Genomic DNA, 20232 nt, shown 5'->3' with positions numbered 1-20232 from the left:
AAATGTTCAGGTAACAGGTTCATAAGATACTTGATGCAGATACAGTTCCTATGGGAGATGTGCCTTTAGTCCCCATGTGCGGAGGTTTCTAAGTGATCTGAAGAACTTTGTGGTGGTTGGGTCACATATAGAAATCTGCCTTCTACATGAACTTAGCAGAAATTTCTTTTGACATTATAATATGATTCAAAGCAATTTTGGAGAAAACATTTTAATGTGTTTCAATTGGATGTGGAATTTAAGAATTCATCTTAAAACAACATCATCCTGAAAATTAGGTGAGAGAAGCCCTGTGATTATTTTCTAAATCTAGATACCAAACATGCTGTATTTCGGTTTAAGAATAGTAAAGCTGGTGCAGTGATGCATGCCTATAATCCAGGCACTTTGAGAGACTGAGGCAGGAGGATCCCTTGAGCCGAGGAGTTCAAGAACAGCCTAGGCAACATAATGAGACTTCATCTCTAAATTTTTTTTTAAGCATTAGCTGGTTGTGATGGTGTGTACACCTATAGTCTCAGCTACTTAGGGGGCTGAGGTGGTAAAATGGCTTGAGCCCTGAAGAGTGAGGCTGCAGTGAGCCATAATTTGAGCCACCGCACTCTAGCCTGGGCTACAGAGCAAGACCCTCTCTCAAAAAAAAAAAAAAAAAAAAAAATGTAAATATGAGTCAATTCCTTTGAGAATGACACTAAAGAAAACTTCTTTTTTCATGCTTTGCTACGTATCTGGTATATGTTACATATTTAGCCTAAAAAAAAGAATGCTTTTAGATTCTCCTTCCAATCTCTTTATCCCAGCCGCTTTTAAAAATAATTGGTCATTCCTTTCACTTACGAAAATGTGAAGAAGTACCTTCCGCCATAATTGTAAGTTTCTTGAGGCCTCCCCAGCCTTGCGGAACTGTGAGTCAATTAAATCTTTTTTCTTTATAAATTACTCAGTCTTGGGTATTTCTTCATAGTAACATGAGAACGAACTAACACAGTAGCTAATCAGGACAAGAAAGGAGGTCACTGTGACTGGAGTACTGTAATTAAAGGTAGGCAAAACTTGATTCGAGGTAAGAAAGTTAGGATGAAATTAGTTCTTTATCTTTTAGTATCCATATGACCTAAATACTTACAATTTGCTTCTTAATTCACTTGAAGTTTATTTAATGCATAAAATTTATTCAGGTCTTTTTTTTTTTTTCAACAAATTTCCCTCCCCAGATCCCACTATAGCATCCTGAATAAATATTCTCTTTCAGTTTAATTTGGCATATATTTCTTACAGAGAGACAGAGAGAGAAAGATTATTTTCACAATATGCTAAACACCACAATTATATAGAATACTTTGTTTATTGCCTTACTCCTTTTTTTTTTTTTTTTTTTTTGAGACGGAGTCTTTCTCTGTCCCCCAGGCCAGAGTGCAGTGGTGCGATCTCAGCTCACTGCAAGCTCCACCTCCCGGGTTCACACCATTCTCCTGCCTCAGCCTCCCGAGTAGCTGGGACTACAGGCGCCCGCCACCTCGCCTGGCTAATTTTTTGTATTTTTAGTAGAGACGGGGTTTCACCGTGTTAGCCAGGATGGTCTCGATCTCCTGACCTTGTGATCCACCCGCCTCGGCCTCCCAAAGTGCTGGGATTGCAGGCGTGAGCCACCACGCCCGGCTGCCTTACTCTTTTTTTGTCATACTTCAAAATGGTATTTAATTTTGGATTTTGACTTATAAAAAATAACTTGTGGCCGGGCGTGGTGGCTCATGCCTGTAATCCCAGCACTTTAGGAAGCCGAGGCGGGCGGATCACGAGGTCAGGAGATCGAGACCACCCTGGCTAACACGGTGAAATCCCGTCTCCACTAAAAATACAAAAAAAAAAAAAAAAAAAAAAAAATTAGCTGAGCATTGTGGCAAGCACCTGTAGTCCCAGCTACTCGGGAGGCTGAGGCAGGAGAATAGTTGAACCCGGGAGGCAGAGCTTGCAGTGAGCCGAGATCAGGCCACTGCACTCCAGCCTGGGTGACAGAGCGAAACTCTGTCTCAAAAAATAATACCAATAATAAAATAAAAATAAAAATAAAAATAAATAAAAAGTAACTTGTAAACTTTTTTCTTCCTGTTCATTACTTAGGTCATTATTTCTTTCCTATGTAACATTGCCAAATAAATAAATACATTTTTAGGGAAGCATTTGTATTTTATATCCTATACATGGTCTTTCAATTTTGTAATTGTAAACTTCTTTTGACTACGTTTCTGAATTTCGCAGTTGCTCTTGACAGCTGTGATCATTGTTAAATTACCTCTATTTTAAGGTATACCTAATAGTTCTTAGTTTACAAATTTGGAAGCTGGTGTACATACACTATGTGTGGTTATCTAAAATACATTTCCATAAAATGATATCCACTTCAATCGCGTTTAGTAACAACCTTTATTAATATTTTACCTGCTTACTAGTTCATCCCCTCCTTAACGTGTATGGTGTGTGTGTGTGTGTGTGTGTGTGTGTGTGTGTGTGTGTGTGTATCACTTACTGTACCACTGGGTGGCGTAATCTTCTAGCACTCTCTTTTCCATCATATATACATGGGATCCTCAAATAAAAGAGGAGGTATATTAGCAGAGGTCCTGTATATTCAGCCAAAAACACCTGAAAATAAAACATGATTTAGATTAAACGATAAAAATAGATGTTTTTAAGGTTCTTTTGTGTCTATGAGTATTAGCCTACTGCATAAATTGGTGAAACAGGTAGATTATTTTGTAACTAGATTAAGTGATATTGCAAATAATGACTTCCTTGGAAGAACCAGGGGGAGAAAGCCTAATATATGTACAGTTAATTTGGAATAAAAATAAAAATTGAATCTAATAAACTGGTTTCTTTCTTCATATATAGTAAAAAAGGAGATTTTATTTTAATAAACAAACGATTATTAATATATTTTTCTGTGTGTTTGCCCAGTCCAATACACACTTAATCTTCTGTATAAACTGTCCCTGTCAATAAATTGAATGAGCTAGAGTATCTTTTTTCTTTTTCTTTTCTTCCCTACCCTACCCTCCATGGGCCTGTCAGCTTGAATCCATTGATTTGACTCTAATTCAAATGGAAACAATTCAGTTTTCTCTATTAGAAATTTTGTATTTTAATTCTAATGAGTCTGGTTGTATGGTTAAAAGAATTAACTTTTGAGTGCTTGAGCTGAGTGGGGGTAACCATATTTGAGCTATAGAGAGACACTAACAATATTTGGAAAGGTAATTGAAAAAAGACCAAGTGATTGCAAAAGATTAATTGGCTAACTGGTCTAAATTTGGTAACTGTTTGATTTTTTAGTGCTAAAATCATGTTAAATTTCCTCTGAAGTATTTAGACAGATAAGGGAAAGTAATTTACTTTGGAGTTTTCAAAGAGAAAAAAAAAACAACTTAACAATAATAAATTTGACTGCCATTAACTATTTCATCTTCATCTGCTACCATTTTTTTTAAGAAAAATTTGAATCTGCATGTTTTGCTCAAAAATGCAGTTAGCTGTCCACATTGGTTAGAAATCATGTTCACAGCTCTGTTGAGAAGATTGTTAGAATGAATAATACATATGCATGGTTTCATATATATTCATATACATATATGTGTGCAATTAAAAGTTTTATATACATACATAATTACACACAAATACATAAATAGTAATTTACATATGGAGGTTTCTTCAGTTATAATTCTGCCTTTTAGAAATATATATATATTTTCTCATGTACCAAGAAAGATTTGTGTGTGAGAAGTAAAAACAATGCAACTTCTGATCAAGTCATTATAAAAATCAATCTCATTTGAGAGACTGTAGTAATTTATGGCTTACAAAATACCCCATTATTCAGATATAAAGAAAATGTTTGCCACTTGTGAATGTGTAATGATAGAATGCCAAAACTCTGGAATAATGAAGAGGGTAATTGTTTTAGTACAGTAAAATGTTTAAAATAGTTATTTCAACACCAATTGATCTAGTGAAGTCAAATTTGAGCAAATTCTCTAAGAATATATCAGGAGTATAAAATGTTGTGTACAATAGTTAACTTGGACCAAGTGTCACTCTTTATTAACTTAATAAAAATGCTAACACAGATCTGAAGTTTCTTCGCATGAGAGGAAATTAAACTATAATCTTATCTCAATCATCTCTCAAAAATAATTCGAGAGCCTACTAGTATATAAAATATGTTTTAGAAGGCTTAATATTTTATAAAGAATATTTTTCTGCTAGAATATGGAGGGTTATGAATAATATGTCCTGAAAGCACTAGAGAATGATAAGTAACTTTTGGACAATGCATTTAAAAAAATTATTTCAGTGCAAATAGAAGAAAGGGGAAAAGACGATTTATTAAACTTAGAAAGTAATCAGAAAATAGTTCAAGATGAAGAAAATGAGGGCTAGATAGACACATATTAATACGGTCTTCTGAAAATGGAACTGGTCTTTTCTACTAAAGGGAAATAAAACAAAATCAAAACCAAATACAATCAAGTAAACAGATAAGCAGTCATATACAAACCAAGTACATCACAAGAACTTACAGACTAGAAACTCCCCTATAATACAGAATTATACTGAAGACTATATTCTAAAGAGGCAGATACACCTTTTTCTTATTTTGAAGACAAACACTATATTGAAATTTCAATTTATTTCTATTATCAAATAGTATTTAAATTTCCTCTTTCAAAAAGTTAACTGTATTAAACTAATCTTCTGTTTTGAATACAAAATTCATTATTTGTACTAGGCAAGCAAGGAAATTGAGTCTTTGAAACCTCAGTGGAATCTTCAACGTGATATATGTACAAATTGAAAAAGGTAATAATCTGCCAGGCGCGGTGGCTCTCGCCTGTAATCCCAGCACTTTGGGAGGCCGAGGCGGGCGGATCACAAGGTCAGGAGATCGAGACCATCTTGGCTAACACCGTGAAACCTCGTCTCTACTGAAAATATAAAAAATTAGCCGGGCGTGGTGGCAGGTGCCTGGAATCCCAGCTACTCGGGAGGCTAAGGCAGAAGAATGGCGTGAACCCGGGAGGCGGAGCTTGCAGTGAGCCAAGATCATGCCACTGCACTCCAGCCTGGGAGACAGAGCGAGACGCCGTCTCCAAAAAAAAAAAAAAAGAAAGAAAGAAAGAAAGAAAAAGGTAATAATCTGCTTAAAAAATACATTGAAACATGGCTGCAACTGTGAATTGGTGAGAGCCCATGTGCTTAAACTGTGCTTAATGCATTTCGTTTTATCTTGAAAAAAAAAATGAGTGCTATCATTATTAGGGCATTGTTGGATTTACTATCTCTTTTTCTAAAATTGCTATCATCAGTTAAAAAAATGTATATTTCAGAATTGTTGAAAACAAAATAAAGTAGTTTTAACCTTAATCTCCTGAAGATAAGGGTGTTGCATAAAGTTTTGGGAGCATTTATCACTTGTAATACAGTAAGATCACTTTGTACTTAATGAATACTGTTGAAGTTAGTATCCTGCTAGATAAAGATTGTGTTTTTTTTGTAGTTTGACATATAAATAACATATAATGGAGATTTCTATTCTAGATAATTCAAACACAGAATACTAATGAGTCTAGTGAGAAAAACTGATCAAAATATTTTAAAAAAGCCTTTTCAGCCTTCAGAGATTTAATGTCATTGAGGAATTAGAAGGTCAAGAATTTTGAAATGGGGGATCCAGAGAAGAGATTGAACCTTGCATAAGAAGCCTCATATGAGCCTGATAAGAACAGATTTTTGGTGGGGCCTGGGAATGAAAAAACAAAAATAGTTGTTCATCATCTCCGAAGGATGAAGGTGGACTCATAAAACTGTCTCCACAGATTCTAAAGCTCAACCTAAAATCATTTCAGTCATTGATTTGATCAAGATGACTTGGATCCAATAATACAATTCATTCATTTAGAAGATGGTAACTTATATTTGAAAGAAGATAAAAATCACCGTAGGTCTCAGCTATCATTAAAATTTTTCACATACATTTTCTGTACTTAGAAATATGCAGGTATACAAAGACCAAACAGACTGTGAGCAAAACCAAGAGAAATAGCAAAAATAAAAATAAAAAAACTGAAGATGCACATGACAGGAATATCAGACACAAACTTTAACAAAAACTATCTCTTATGTGTTAAATGAAAGATAAGGTTGAGATTTTCAGATATGTAAAAACTTTGAAAAGAAAAATATTGAAATGTAATGTAAAATTTAAAAGAAGAATTTAAAGAGAATAATGGACAAGAAATAGTTGAATAGATAATGGTAGCTAATTTTTCAAATTATATGCATGTGTGTATGCGTGCATGAACACATGAAACCACCAACTCAGATAAAACTAAAGCAAGGTAAATAAAAATATGATAATTGTGCATATCATAGTCAAATTACCGATAACAAAACCAAACAAGAATTGTTTAGAAAAGACACATTACTTTCAAAGGAGTAAAGCTGACTTTTCAACAGAAACAATGGAATTCAGAAATTAAAAAAATAAAATATTGTGAAGTCAAGAAAAGAGAACTGCCAACATAAACTTATTTTTATGTAAAAATATTCTTTAACAATAAAAGTTAATAAGGACATGTTAAGGTAAACAAGAATGGAGATAATTCATCAATGACAGAACTACAATAAAACACTAAAGATGTTCTTCAGGGAGAAGGAGACAGATGTAAGTTCAGCATTAGAAGAAATAACTAAATCGCAGCAAAAAGGTTAAGTCTAAAGGATAAGGTATTTGTTAGATAAAATTTTAGTAATGTATTTGGATTTAAGATATATGGAAAATTATATTATACCAAAACCATGAAAATGAGTCAGGAGGAGCTCAAATATAAAGTCATTCAATGTCATATTCAATATTTATGAAGTATTTTTACCTTAGTAAAATCAAATGTAAAAATGTATATTAGCATTTAATATCTCAAGGGTTCACTCTGTAATCTCTTTGGTAACCCCTAGAATTAGTCAAATAGAAGATATAAATACCAAAATAACACAAAGGTAATAGAAAAGACAGCATGACAATTAGTTCAAAATAAGGTAAGAAAAAAAGATAAATAAGGGTTATAGAACACATGAGAAAAATTGAAGAAAATTAGATTTAGAGATTAAAAATGTGGAATTTACAATAAAAATAGGCTATCATTACAGTGTAAAACATAAAACTACTAAACTCATAAGAAAACGCAGGAGAGAACTCCAGGACCTAGAACTAAGTTGAAGGATTCTTATATATGAAAGTAAAAGCATAATCTTTAAAAGAAAACCTTGATAAATTAGATTGCATTAAAATTGAAAACAACTCTTTCAGTGAAAAGTTCTGCTAAGATGATGAAAAGACAAGTTAAAGAAGCAGAGAAAATATTTCCAAACCACATATACAAAGACTCGTATCTACATTACATAAAGAATTCTCAAGACTCAACACTGTATCCCAGATAAATTTTTTAAAAAGTTCATACAAATACCCCTAATATTCATTGCAGCTTTATTTCTTAGTAGCAAAATACTAAAAACCACCCAAATGTAATTCAAAGAGTAAATGGTTAAACAAAGTCCATTACATCCATATAACTGAATACTACTCACCAATGTAAAGGAACCAATTACTGATACAAACAAAAATCAGGATGGATTTCAAGGACACTATGCTTACAGAAAAATTAACATCAATCTCAAAATATTGTTAGAATCCTTTTATAGAGCATTTTCCACATGACAAATATAGGGAGATGAAAAACACATCAGTGGTTACTCCAGGATAGGAAAAAGTGTATGTAAGTATGCGAACAAAAAAGGAAGAAGTTCCTTCTTAAGGATGAAGCAATTCTCTATCTTGACATTGGTGTTAGATACATGAACTTATACAAGGGATAAATTGTATAGAATCACACATTAACTCATACATACATGAATTAATACAAAAATGGTGAAAACTGCATAACTTTAATTAATTAACAGTGTTCATATAATGAGAATTGTTATATTTATTTTCATATTAATCTTTTATCCTAAGTTTTTAGTAAGTTAAATGAGGCAAGATTTTACTCAATATTTTCTAACACACTGTTAGTTGGAGAAAAATATTAAAATCTTAATTTTAACCTTGCTAAATTAGATTATTTCCCTATTATATTTATTATAGGAACAAATGTTCATATTTTTCAATGAACAAGAATGTCATATGTGGTAAAACATTACTTTTGTTGCATAATTTAGTTGATATGAAATGGGTGTAATTGCAATGTAATGTGTATATTTTTAGCATTTAATAGAACTGACTCATTTGGAGCAAAAAGATGTGTGATCCATGGGGTTGATGTAAAAATATCCAGCCTATTTGCAGAGTTCTCTTTGTCACATAGATGATTTTCCTCTCAAACAAGCTATAATTTTCTAGTACAATTGTCAAATAATTCCACTATAGTGTGTTTTCTTCTCAGTGCTTATCCAAGTGATGAAGCTGAAATTTCTAATGATTTAATGGTTTAATGCTGCTCACCCTGACACAATTTCTGTAAACAGAGTTCCCTTTTCGTTGTAAATGTGGACAAAGACCCTGTGAATATTTTAACCTTTGAAGACCAAACACTCTTTTCTAAAATCTCTTTAAGCAAAGGTCTGTAGACATCACATTTAAGTACAGTATTAAAACTTTATTTGCAAATGCATGCATCTTCTATAGGTTGTTTTCTAAACATTAAAATGTGCTTCATAAGAATTCATAAGATTCTAAACTCAATCTTTAGTGGTACAAGTTAGTACTCAAAAGCTCAATATACTTTGGAAAATAAATCAACTTTTTTTTTATTTGATATTCATTTATTTGTTTGTTCAAAAAATATTTATTGAGCTCCTTACTGTACTGCAAACACGACCATAGAACATTGGCAGCTTCTTTTCTCACCTTTGTGGGCATATATACTACTAATTTCTTAAAGTTTTTCACACAGAAAATATTTTCTTAATGAAAACATAAAATAGAACTAATTAATTACATGGGAAATATATCTTAAAAAGAAAGACTGTTAGAAAATATTCACAGATGTAGCAATATTTTAATTAATAAATTTAAAATTAAATTTGTGTTAGATTAAAATTAACAATTAAATATTAATGTATAAATTATCATACCTTTGTAAAACTTACAAAAATTGGTTGTTTAATTGTAAAGAAACAGCTCAAATCACTATGAATGGTAATGTTGATTGTTAATTGTGGCAAAAAGAAAAGTCATTTTGAATAGAAAAATATTAAAAGTAATCACAAATATGGAGTGGAATGTAACTGCAAAGAAAACCTTTCATAGTTTAAATAATACAAATAACAGAAGTTTAATGTAATTGAAAGAAAAGGAGCTCACTATTCTTTGTATATCAAAACTGTTTATTAATTCTTTCACTGCCTCTGTTACTAAATATCATATTAACATTTCCTCTTGCTGTTGAAGCTATTCCATTGATTTATTCTATTACCCATGAGTGTTTCAATACTGTGCACTAGTACCAAGTATTTTCACTGCCTCTTAACCTTCTATGTCTTTTCAATGTAGTCCTCATTCGTCTAATGCCATTTTCAAATACCATGATTTTAACACCTGCTATTTTCCCCCAAAAAGAGCCAAAAGAATATTTTCACAGGCTGAAGGAAGTTTACTTTTTCATGGTCAGTTGCCAAAAGTTTGTTTCTCTGCCTGAGAATCTCCTTTTTAACTGGATATTCTATACTCTTCTCTCCAGTGTCAAAAGAATCTGTGATGTTCCTAGATTACTAGAAGGAAAAGGTAAGGAGATACCATGTAAATAACAAAGCATAGGTGGAGCAGATGAAACCAGCCCAATAGTCCCATAGACAGTAATTTTTGGATAAATGTAGAAATTGACCCCTATTACTGTTAAAGTTTGAAACTTGTATCTGTTCTACCTAAGCTCATTCCTCAGGAGAGAACCTTCAGCCCTCTCAAAAGAGTATCAAAGAACTGAAATTCATCAGATCACCCCACCAGATGCCTCCTTGTCCCTCCCTAGTACCTGTTTTCTTACACATTGTTACATTTCTTCCCTGCTATATAAACCCCTAGTTTTAGTCAGTCAGGCAGATGGATGTGAGACTGAGCTCCCATCTCCTCAGGGGCAGCTTCCAAGTGATGCCTTCTTCCTTGGCAATACTTGTCATCACCATCATTGGCTTTCTGTGCAGTGAGCAGCAGGACCTAGACCGAACCTCTGGTATTTTGGTAACAAAGTTGAAGCTCCCAGTCATAGAGTGGGTTGACTTTAAAAAAAAAAAAAAAAAAAAAAAAGGAACTTATCTTCCTTTTTCAAAACTGTGGTTTTTCTATTGCTCCAATACTTGAGTAGAACTTTGGCCACTGGTCATAGTAAGAATAGAAAATTAAAAATACCTTTCAGTACATTTTGTTTCGCTATGAGTTTATTGATAGAATTAATCTGTCAATAAATTATTTAGAGCAAAATATGAGAAATGTATATTACATTTCAAATTAACACTTACTGTGGTCCAACTGACTTGTTGACCTAGGTCTGTAGCATACAGTGTGACAATGGAGGAAGCTGCAATACTTTGAATGGTAACGTAGTCCTTCAAAAAAGGCCCGCCTAAAATAAAAATAACAAGAAAATTTTATTTTATACAATTTCTTAGCATAACGATAAAGAATTTCTTAGTGTAAAATCAGTAAAAGCTAACGATTAATTTAATATGGAAATTACAATGTACAAGAAATCTTCAAAGTAAAACAAAATGTGAACAATGCCATTTTATAACATATATCTAGCAACTCTTCAAATGCACAGTGGTTTCCCAATACCATCTACCCAAAATTTAGACTACCATTAGTTACTATCCTATTATTTCTGAGAACATGTCATATTAGGACCTAAACAAATAACATACAGGAATTTTTTAAAGTGTAATTTTAGAACAGGTGTGAAGGCTCACATCTGTAATCTCAAAACTTTGTCGAGCTGAGGTGAGCAGATCGCTTGAGCCCAGGAGTTCCAGCTTGGTGACATGGCAAAACCCTGTCTCTACAAAAAAACAGAAAAAAATTAGCCAGGCATGGTGCTGTGTGCCTGTAGGCCCAGCAATTCAGGAGGCTGAGGTGGGAGGATTGCTTGAGCCAGGGAAGTCAAGGCTACAGTGAACTGTGATCGCTTCACTGCACTCCAGTCTGGGCGACAAAGAGACCCTGCCTCAAAATGAAAACAAAACAAAACAACAAAAAGTGTAATTTTGAGTGTTAGTAGAACTACGTCTCAACTACTTTCTAAATGATTTTATAAGAGCATAAATTAGTGGTGGATAGATGAATGGTCCCTCCAAAGCACCAGGAGAATGGCATAATTTATCTTTTTAAAATATATTCTGGATGCTGTGTGAAAAATAGAAAGAAGGGAAGCGAGGTGATTATTTAGGAGACATTTAAAATTAATCCAGCTGGAGCTGATGTTTGTTGGGATTAAGGTGGTACTGGTGAGAATGTTAAAATGTATCAATTGTAAACATATTTGGAACATAGCCTAGATTTAACTTCTTGATCAACTGATTGAAAGGAGAAGATTCAGTGAGGTAAAGACAGTTAGATTTTTGGCCCGAGTACTTAAATGCATTGTAATGTCATTAACTGACATGAAGAAGACTACAGAAAAAGCAAGATCTGAGGGTAAAATTAAGAGTCCTTAAGGTATTTTAAGTGTGTGGTATCTCTTAGACATTCAAGAAAGAACTGACAAATAGGCAGCAGGGTAGAAGTGTGTGTAGATATTTGAAAGTCATTAACATTTAAAACCGTGGGGCTTCATGAGATTGTTTGTGTATTCAGCATGGAAAGAAAGGAATGAAAACACACTAAGGTTTCCAGTATTACAGACTTTAGACATAGTAAGACAAAGATATAACAAAGGTTACTGAAAGGAGCTACTCATAAGATAGAGGTAAAATAAACATAATTGACTCCATTCTTAAAAATAACCATCAGACAAGTCTGGAATGTGTATATGGGAAGATATGTAAAAAAAATCTTTTTAAGCATTATTTATAATAAAATATTTGAAAAACACTTACATGTTATTTAATAAGGTAAGAGATAAATATTTTGTTTTATTTAAAGAAATGTATACCAAGCAGGAAGAAAAATGAGTAGACTAGAGCTCAAATACCAAAATGGATTAATCTCTCAAATATAATCCTATTATTGTTGTTATTATTATTGTTATACTTAACATATGTTATTTGTGATTTATATTATCTACATCATTAAAAGGCATCATTCCAGTCTCTATTTTTGAAATAAATAAAAAAAGTTAATTTGCATCTACCATTAGATGATCTTTCAGAATCCAAGATATCTACTTACATTTATAATTAAAGGTCTTTTAAAAGGAAATGAAAAATATACAATTATTGTATATTACATTTGAAGGCAGAAATTTGATAAATCCACTTTTAACAGCCAGATAATTTAGGTGGTCATGTTAATGTATATGGTTCTCTGGGTACTTTATTGAAAACCATTTCATACTTATCTTTTAGAAATTTCATGTAAATTGATTACTATTTGTAAAATACATACATATATATACATATATAATTACATATAATTTGGTATTGCTTTGAAAATGTGAATGTAGTCCTGTGTTTACCTAAGAACACATGTGTGGTAGTCAGATTTCTTAGATAATCCTCAGGATTTCTGCTACCTGTATAATCCCTGAGGTTCTGCATATGATATAGGCTATTACTCCGTTGATTAAATTATATTGCATGGCTTTAAAACATGAGATTATCTAGGTAGTCCTGATTTATTGCATGAGTTTTTATAATCTGTGTGCAGAAATCAGAGACAGAGGAATTCAGAGATCCAGTGCATTGGGAAGATTCACTGTGCTATTGCTGGCTTGAAGATGGAGAAGGTCAATGTCAAGGATACAGGTGGCCTTTGAGAAAAGACAGCCACCTCTAGGAAGTGACAGCCAGCAAGAACACAGGAACTTCTCTCATGCAACTGCAAAGACCAAACAAACAGACAAACAAACATAAAATGCAAAAGGGTGCTCTCACCATTATTCCATCTGCGATGAGCACCCTTTCTGCAGAAAGTAATAATTGCCTTGCTGAGAGAATTAAATTTATGTTCGAGTGCTATTTCTTTGCAGCACCAGGGAACAAGCATTTCCAACACAAACTCTTCCAATAACACAAAAGAAGATGGAAGTGGCTTTTTGTCAGGAGTCTTCACATGAGAATTCAGTTCAGTCAACACTCTGATTCCAGTCTTATACAATCCTAAGCAGAGAATCAAGCCATAATTTGGCTTCAATCTAATAAATGATAGTTTTTTTATACTGCTAAATTTGTGTAAATTTGTTACATAGCAATACAAAACTTTCGCAATATGGATCAAGGTGAAGGCTTTGATATCAAAATTGTCAGTAGTATTAAGACAAGTATGTATAAGAACAAGAAAATGTTAATAAGGACAAAAAATTCAGCTGGCTTTGTATCACTTGAAAGTGTGCTGAAAATATGTTTCCAATATACATCTATTAGCACCCTTAGAAAAGGGGTTAGTTTCTACCCTTCTATCATGCTTGCCAACTTCAAAGAACAGATCACTGGCATTCTATTTTTAAAATGTGATCCCATGAATATGAGATTTTGAAAAAATGACTTGATAAAATCTAGATGTATCATTAATCATAGCGTTCAGACCCAAGAAAAAGGGACCATTGTCCTTGGCTTTCCATGATTATGTCCCTTATCAAAGGGAGAGGAATATATAGGGCCAAGAGGACAGGAAATACCTAACTAGATCCCATGACATATCTTTCTAGATCATGCTTCAGCCACTTAAGGGCCCTGAATTTCCTGACCAAATTAACACAAGCACAACCTGGTCTTTGGATATTCCCTCCCAAGTATGGGCCTGGAACTGGGGTACACAACAAACCTAGTGGTTTGTCAAGACTATCGTATAAAGGATGTGGATGGAGCTTTGATGTATTGCTTGGAAACAGTGATGGAAAAAAATCTATTTTTTCTATGTAGAAATCCAATCATTTTAAACATTAGAAATTTTCCCAGTCCTTCCAGGACATTATAAAGCATATTAATAAAGGTAGGAATATACAAAATATTTTACTTACCAGATTATATGACAGATTTATTGTAAAAATTGCTGAAATTCTTCCCCATATGCACACCATATACAGTATGACCTTGTAATTCTTCTCAGTGATAGCTGTTCTCATATTCCCACCCCTTGAATATGGGCTAACTAGTGACTTGCAGGACAAGTGATCATTTGCTATTTCCAAACCTGGGCTTCAACAATTCTTTAGTACCTCTGCTCATTTTTATACCTCTACTCCCAGCTTGTGAGTAGTCCAAACTATTTTGCTGAGGGGTGAGAGACCACATTGAACAAAGGGAATTTCATGAAAGTTGTGGTTATTGTAGACCAATCATTCCCTAACAGCCCAGCAGCTCACTGCAGCTGCACTCATGAACCTATCCAAGTTCGGCTAAATATAGCACAGCTCAGCAGAGACACAGAGCTAAAGAACTGGTTAAAATTTTACCCATGAAAATCAATGCTTCTATTTTATTTGTGTTTTAAAGGTTTCTTTTGTGTGAGGAAACTATAGAAGTCTCTAATATTCATATAAGATCAACGATTCTAGCAAGTATATTTTGGGAGCAAATGTATAAATATTAAGACCCTGCTTTGTTTTGGTATTGTCTTTTTTTCTTCTTAATATTAATAGTTATGACTAAGATTGATGGAGCAACTAGCCTGTGCCAATCATCATATGCATTATAAACATATAAACGCTAACACTTTAAAAATGATTTAAGTGATTTTTTTAGTTCTGCCATATAAAAGAAGAACATGTAGGCAAGTAAGTAAGAGAGAGTCAATCAAATGTAGAAATCTGAATCAATCCAAATGAGCTTTGGATTTTGATTTCTTTGCACCATATCTTACTAAATCACTTGACTTTTTTTCAAATACATCATTCCATTTCTTTTTAAGGACACTGCAACAACTATATTTTACTCATCTCACACCTCATCCTGGTACAGTCAACTGGGTAAATAAATTTTGGAGAAAAGGAATATGTCATATTCACCAGAACACTGAACTAACAGAAATTTATCAGTCTCTTATAGTGTCCTTCAAATGGAAGTTACATTTGACAATGTTATCTGTGACATTCTTTGAGGCTTCTTTGTGTAAGAGTCAATTTCATTTCATATATGTCAACATCCATGTATTGAAAGGCACTTATGTGCTGACATGTGCTAGGCCCTATGAAGGCAAAAATAGATGAGACAATAATTTGTCCTTCTTAAACTCTAGGTAGGTGGGAATTTGTCTTGAACATTTGAGCAAAAATAAATTTGAGAGAATAAAAAAAGTGTGGCTCCTAGAAATCTTGCATATTTCTTTGTTTTGAACATACAGTTCTCAGAGAAAGATTAAATGTTTAAGACAGCAATGAAAACACTCGTAACAGTTTTGAGAGATGCAAAGAAATAATCATTTGTCTTTAAGTGCATGTAATACCTCAGAGAGGGCAACCTAAATATTATGAAAAGCAATAGAAAAAAAATTCAACTCATTATTTATGAAAAATTGGGAGATTGAAATTCCTTAAGAGGTACCTCCTATAGATTTACTATTAAAGGCTTTTTCATTCTATCCTGAAAAAAAGTACATGCTACCCACAGCTTTCATTAAAATTTTAAACTCCAAATTTAAAATAAAGTTGATGTAGTGTCAGTAACAGTAATTATTGGTAGGAGCCATTTTTAAGTGCATTTATTGATAAATTTCTTGAGATCATAGGGTTTAAAAATCTGAGAAATTTGAGGTTTAATAGTGGGCATAATGCTTCTTCTCCAAATTCATTAGTTTTGTTCCTTATGTCACTTATTCTGCTTATAACAGCAAAAAGAAAAAGAAAAAATTGAAAAAGCTAAGCATTAACCTTAAGAATATATTATGGGGCAGTAGAATGAGAAGGTGACCAGTTAAAGCTTCACAGATGACCAGTTAAAGCTTCACAAACAAAAATATTTTAGTTTCAGAATCTGCTTCTAAAACTCACAGACAGTGAATATGTAAAAAATACCTATTTGAGACTAAATTATTCATTTATAAAAGTGGAGCTCTAGTTTGTTGGGCGAATCAATTAAATAATACTAATATTTGTATATTTGCAAAGTGATAAGTGAATGTCAGCTTTTGAAAATAGAAAAGGGATTATAAATTAAATAAACACATCAGTGAAAAATGCTTCTTACCACATTCTAGCTGCAGACCAACTCGAGAAGGGTACCACTTTGGACCTATTCAATGAAAAATAACATTTAATTGTCAGAAAAAGTGAAACTATAGCTTTTAAAACTAACTGTTTCCATGGGAAGACAATTTAGATCTAGGAAGTAAATAAAATGGGTTATCTAGTGTCAGAAATAGAAATAGTGGTTACCTTTTGTAGGGTACTGACCAGCAATGACGGATAGTGACTGAGAGAAAGCATGAGGAAAGCTTTAAAAGTGATAAGTTTCTGCTTTTTGATTTTGGGACTTGTTATATAGGTGTGTTCAGGTTTTGGACATGCATCAGGTAGTATGAGCTATGACTTGTGCACTTCAGTCTATGTAAGTTTTTCATCAATAAAAAGCTTGAACATATTTTATTTAAAATTGGGAACTTTAATCTCATTTCAAATTCATCTAATATTTGCACCTGAAATTGGGTTATTTTCTCTATCAAGAGTAAATACTAAGATGTCTATCAGAATTATATGTATCATTGACTTTTAATATTATGAGTTTATTGGTCATAGCAGAAGCATCACTTGAAATTTTCTCTTTGTACTACCATTAGGAATAAAGAGAGCACTAAATAATTCTGTCTCTATAGAAAAATCAAGTCATCTTTATTATACACTGCCATAATGAAGAGTTGATTCACAATTATCAGAATACAACTTTATCTTAAAATAAATTCTATACCATCGTTTTAAAGTCTCCATTAAAAGTTTACTTCTTAACTTTGAGATTAAACTTTAAACAAATTTACCACACGTATAATAAATTTTTAAAAGAGTATTTTTAAAGGAATTTTCCACAATTATCTTCTTTTTTTTCAATACATTCATGGGAGAAAGCAGAGATGACTCAGGACTAGAAAGGGATGAGAGTGCTTCATGGAAATGAGAAACCATGGGCAGAGCCTCTATTAATAGGTAATATATTACTAGTTGAAAGAAAAGAGGAAGTTCGGATGAAAAATATATGTGGGTAATTTTAAGAATATATTGTATGTTTTACCTTCTAAAGTCTATTACGTGTGGGTATTGTAAATGCATACACTGACATAAATTTAACTATCTAGAAAATATGTTATTTTCCTAAAACTAGTAAATCAAAACATAAAACATAGCTGAGAGATGCTACTTAGAGATAATTAGCTCCGTGACTTTCTATAGCCAAGTAATTTTATTTGGTTAAAAATTATATTGCTTTGATTACAACTTTTCAATGCATTTACAATAATAATAAATAAATACCCCAAATATAGCCGTGATATTAAAAGTCAAATTAATATACTCAATTATTAGTACTTTTTAAATAATAAATATTTGTAAGATTGAATATAGTACAATAAATGTTGAAAGTCCACAGAATGATACATAAAACTCTTATTCTATTTTATAAGGGAAAACTGAGGGTTCTACTTTACTATTTTACTGTACTATTGAGGAAAGAGAAAAAGGAGAAACTAAAAATGAGGAAAAAAATCAGAGAAACATCTATCATGGCTTAAAGTAACCAAAATATGTTTATATGCTACCTAAAATAATAAAGTCATAATGTGCTGCTTAGCAACACCTGACTATGCATTGAATGCAACAATGTTAGAAGAACTGTGAAGTGTCTGGAAGTCTTAACAAATTTACAGAAATAAAACCTGCCAGTTTATTTTCTGAAATATGAACACTAAAATGAATTGAATGTTGTCTTTTGTAATTCTAAGACCTTACAAAACTCCTGTTTGGAACTGAACATTAGCGACCTCTTAAGGATACTTAATGATTGACAGGATATATATGGTCATTGCACATGTGGAAATTTAATTCCATATTGATCAAAAGTTCAAATGTTGATAGCCCGTAGGGTGGTGTTAACATTATAATAGGAGTAAAATATATCTCAAGTAAAAAAGATGTTCATTAATGTTAAACTTTAATTAATCAGCTGAGCGTGGTGGTTCACACCTGTAATCACAACACTTTGGGAGGCCAAGACAGGAAGAATACTTGACCCTTGGAGTTCAAGACTAGCCTGGGCAATATAATGAGACTGTCTCTACCACAAATAAAAGTTTAATTAATCACAAAACTTTATCCCATAGAAAGAAATAACAAAGGTGAATATCACTGAATTCATATTAGACTATAGCTGATCCTCCCCCCAAATAAAGTGATTAATGGGAGAAAACATTCTAGTTGTCAAGAAAAACAGAATTATATTCGTTATTAACTAAATTTGAAGCATGCAGTCAATACAATCAGAATGGCAGTTCTATTCTAAACAAATACCACACCCTAAAGATGAACATATTTTATTTCTGGCAATATAGACACTGCATGTAACTATTATTCTTAGATAAAATATAACTTTTATGCATAGAGATCACAAGACAAAAAAGGAAAACCCAATTATAGGAAATAATCAAGAACCTGAGAAATAATTCAGTAAGTTTTGAGGTTTACACAATTTCTTTGGTTTTCTTGCCCATTGGGAATCTATATAAAGCCCAAGGCCAGTACTAGTGTTGGTATTGATTCCTACGCACAGATGCACATATTTAATTAAAAGAGAACTAGAAAGAAATTCACCTCCAGTACAGGTAAAATATGTCAATCTCTGCCTGTTCAAAGATAGAAAATGTATATCCCCTGAGAATTTGTAAACAGCCACTGGTGCCATATTAGGTTTTGATGCTTAAGTATGTATTATAATATTACTGTCAGGTTTTTGGAATACTCTCATTGAAACTTTAGTAGTGTTCCGCTAATGGTGGTCTCAAGCTGTAATACTTCTGGGACATCTGGCCCTAGAAAAAATAACCCACTGGAAGACTATGCATTCAGTTTAGGTAACCTAGCTTAAAACCCTCAAGTAGGTAAACTTACAATTTAAGTTTTAAAAATCATATGAAAACTAATCCACCATCAGACAGTGTCCAGGGACATGATAAATAATAAGATTAACTCAAGAGAACATCATAAATATGGAATCTCATAGAAAGTCACCTAAATCACTTAAAGATGATTGGAAGATTTAAAATAAAGAATCAAAAATATTAGAAAAACATGGTACTGCAAAAACCTACAGGATTTTTTGAGAAAAGATCAAATAAAATTTATTGAAATAAAACCTTTTGTACCTTATGATTAAAACGTAATGGAATGATAGTGTAGTCATGCAGAACAAACAGAAGAATTAGTCAATGAAAGGATGAGCCTGAAGAACCTACTCAGAAAGCAGAAAGATAAAGGGATTCAGAAAATATGAAAGATAGATTAAAAGAAATAGGGACCAAAATTAAATGATATAACATGTTCACAGGCATCCACAATAATAAGCAAAAAAAGTCCATTAATTGCAATGACAAACTACATATTCCATCTCATCCATCCCTCCTGCTGAGAACAACTGAAAAAGTATGAGAAAATATTTTATCAAAATCTCCACAGAGTGGTTAAGAAAAATAAAAAGAATTAGGGAACCAAGATCTGGGAGACAGGAGAAGCTGAGAAAGCTGAGTCTAGCAACTATCCTTAGCCACATTCCCCTAAGGGTATCTGTTTATATTGGAAGAAGGAGCTAAGAGGCGAGGAAGCTGAGCAGGGCTTTTCACACACCTATGAGCCTAATGGGACAAAAATCAAACTTTATGCACAAAGAGAAGCCCTGGTAAAAGTCCACAATTTCAGTCGTTACCCTTAAATAAGGATGAATCAGAAATCAATCAATTCTTAAAGGAAACTAAGCGCAATTTTGAGTCATCTCCATCCCTGTTTGAATTAAAGTGATCTGTAACCTCCAAAGTCCAGCCTTACTGCTGGCAGAGGCAAA

At 32.7% G+C, this 20232-nt stretch overlaps 1 protein-coding gene across 7 annotated transcripts in view; it reads right to left on the bottom strand.

Moving 5' to 3' along the window:
- Positions 1 to 20232, bottom strand: part of TECRL (trans-2,3-enoyl-CoA reductase like) — a 136187-nt gene that overhangs the window by 36426 nt on the left and 79529 nt on the right. For 4 of the 7 annotated variants that reach the window (XM_016951639.3, XM_016951640.3, XM_016951638.2 and 1 more), the window contains exons 3-6: positions 16384 to 16428; positions 13135 to 13359; positions 10567 to 10670; positions 2528 to 2643 (exon numbers count right to left, since the gene is read on the bottom strand). In XM_016951639.3, coding sequence (XP_016807128.1) covers positions 2528 to 2643; positions 10567 to 10670; positions 13135 to 13359; positions 16384 to 16428 — 490 coding nt within the window. The remainder of the gene's footprint in view (positions 1 to 2527; positions 2644 to 10566; positions 10671 to 13134; positions 13360 to 16383; positions 16429 to 20232) is intronic. The other 3 variants (XM_054683063.2, XM_001165357.6, XM_016951641.3) reach the window with 2 other exon arrangements.

This window comes from Pan troglodytes, chromosome 3 (genome assembly GCF_028858775.2).
Source record: "Pan troglodytes isolate AG18354 chromosome 3, NHGRI_mPanTro3-v2.0_pri, whole genome shotgun sequence".
In the NCBI taxonomy this organism is placed as follows: domain Eukaryota; kingdom Metazoa; phylum Chordata; class Mammalia; order Primates; family Hominidae; genus Pan; species Pan troglodytes.
This window is presented reverse-complemented; position numbering and strand designations above follow the sequence as displayed.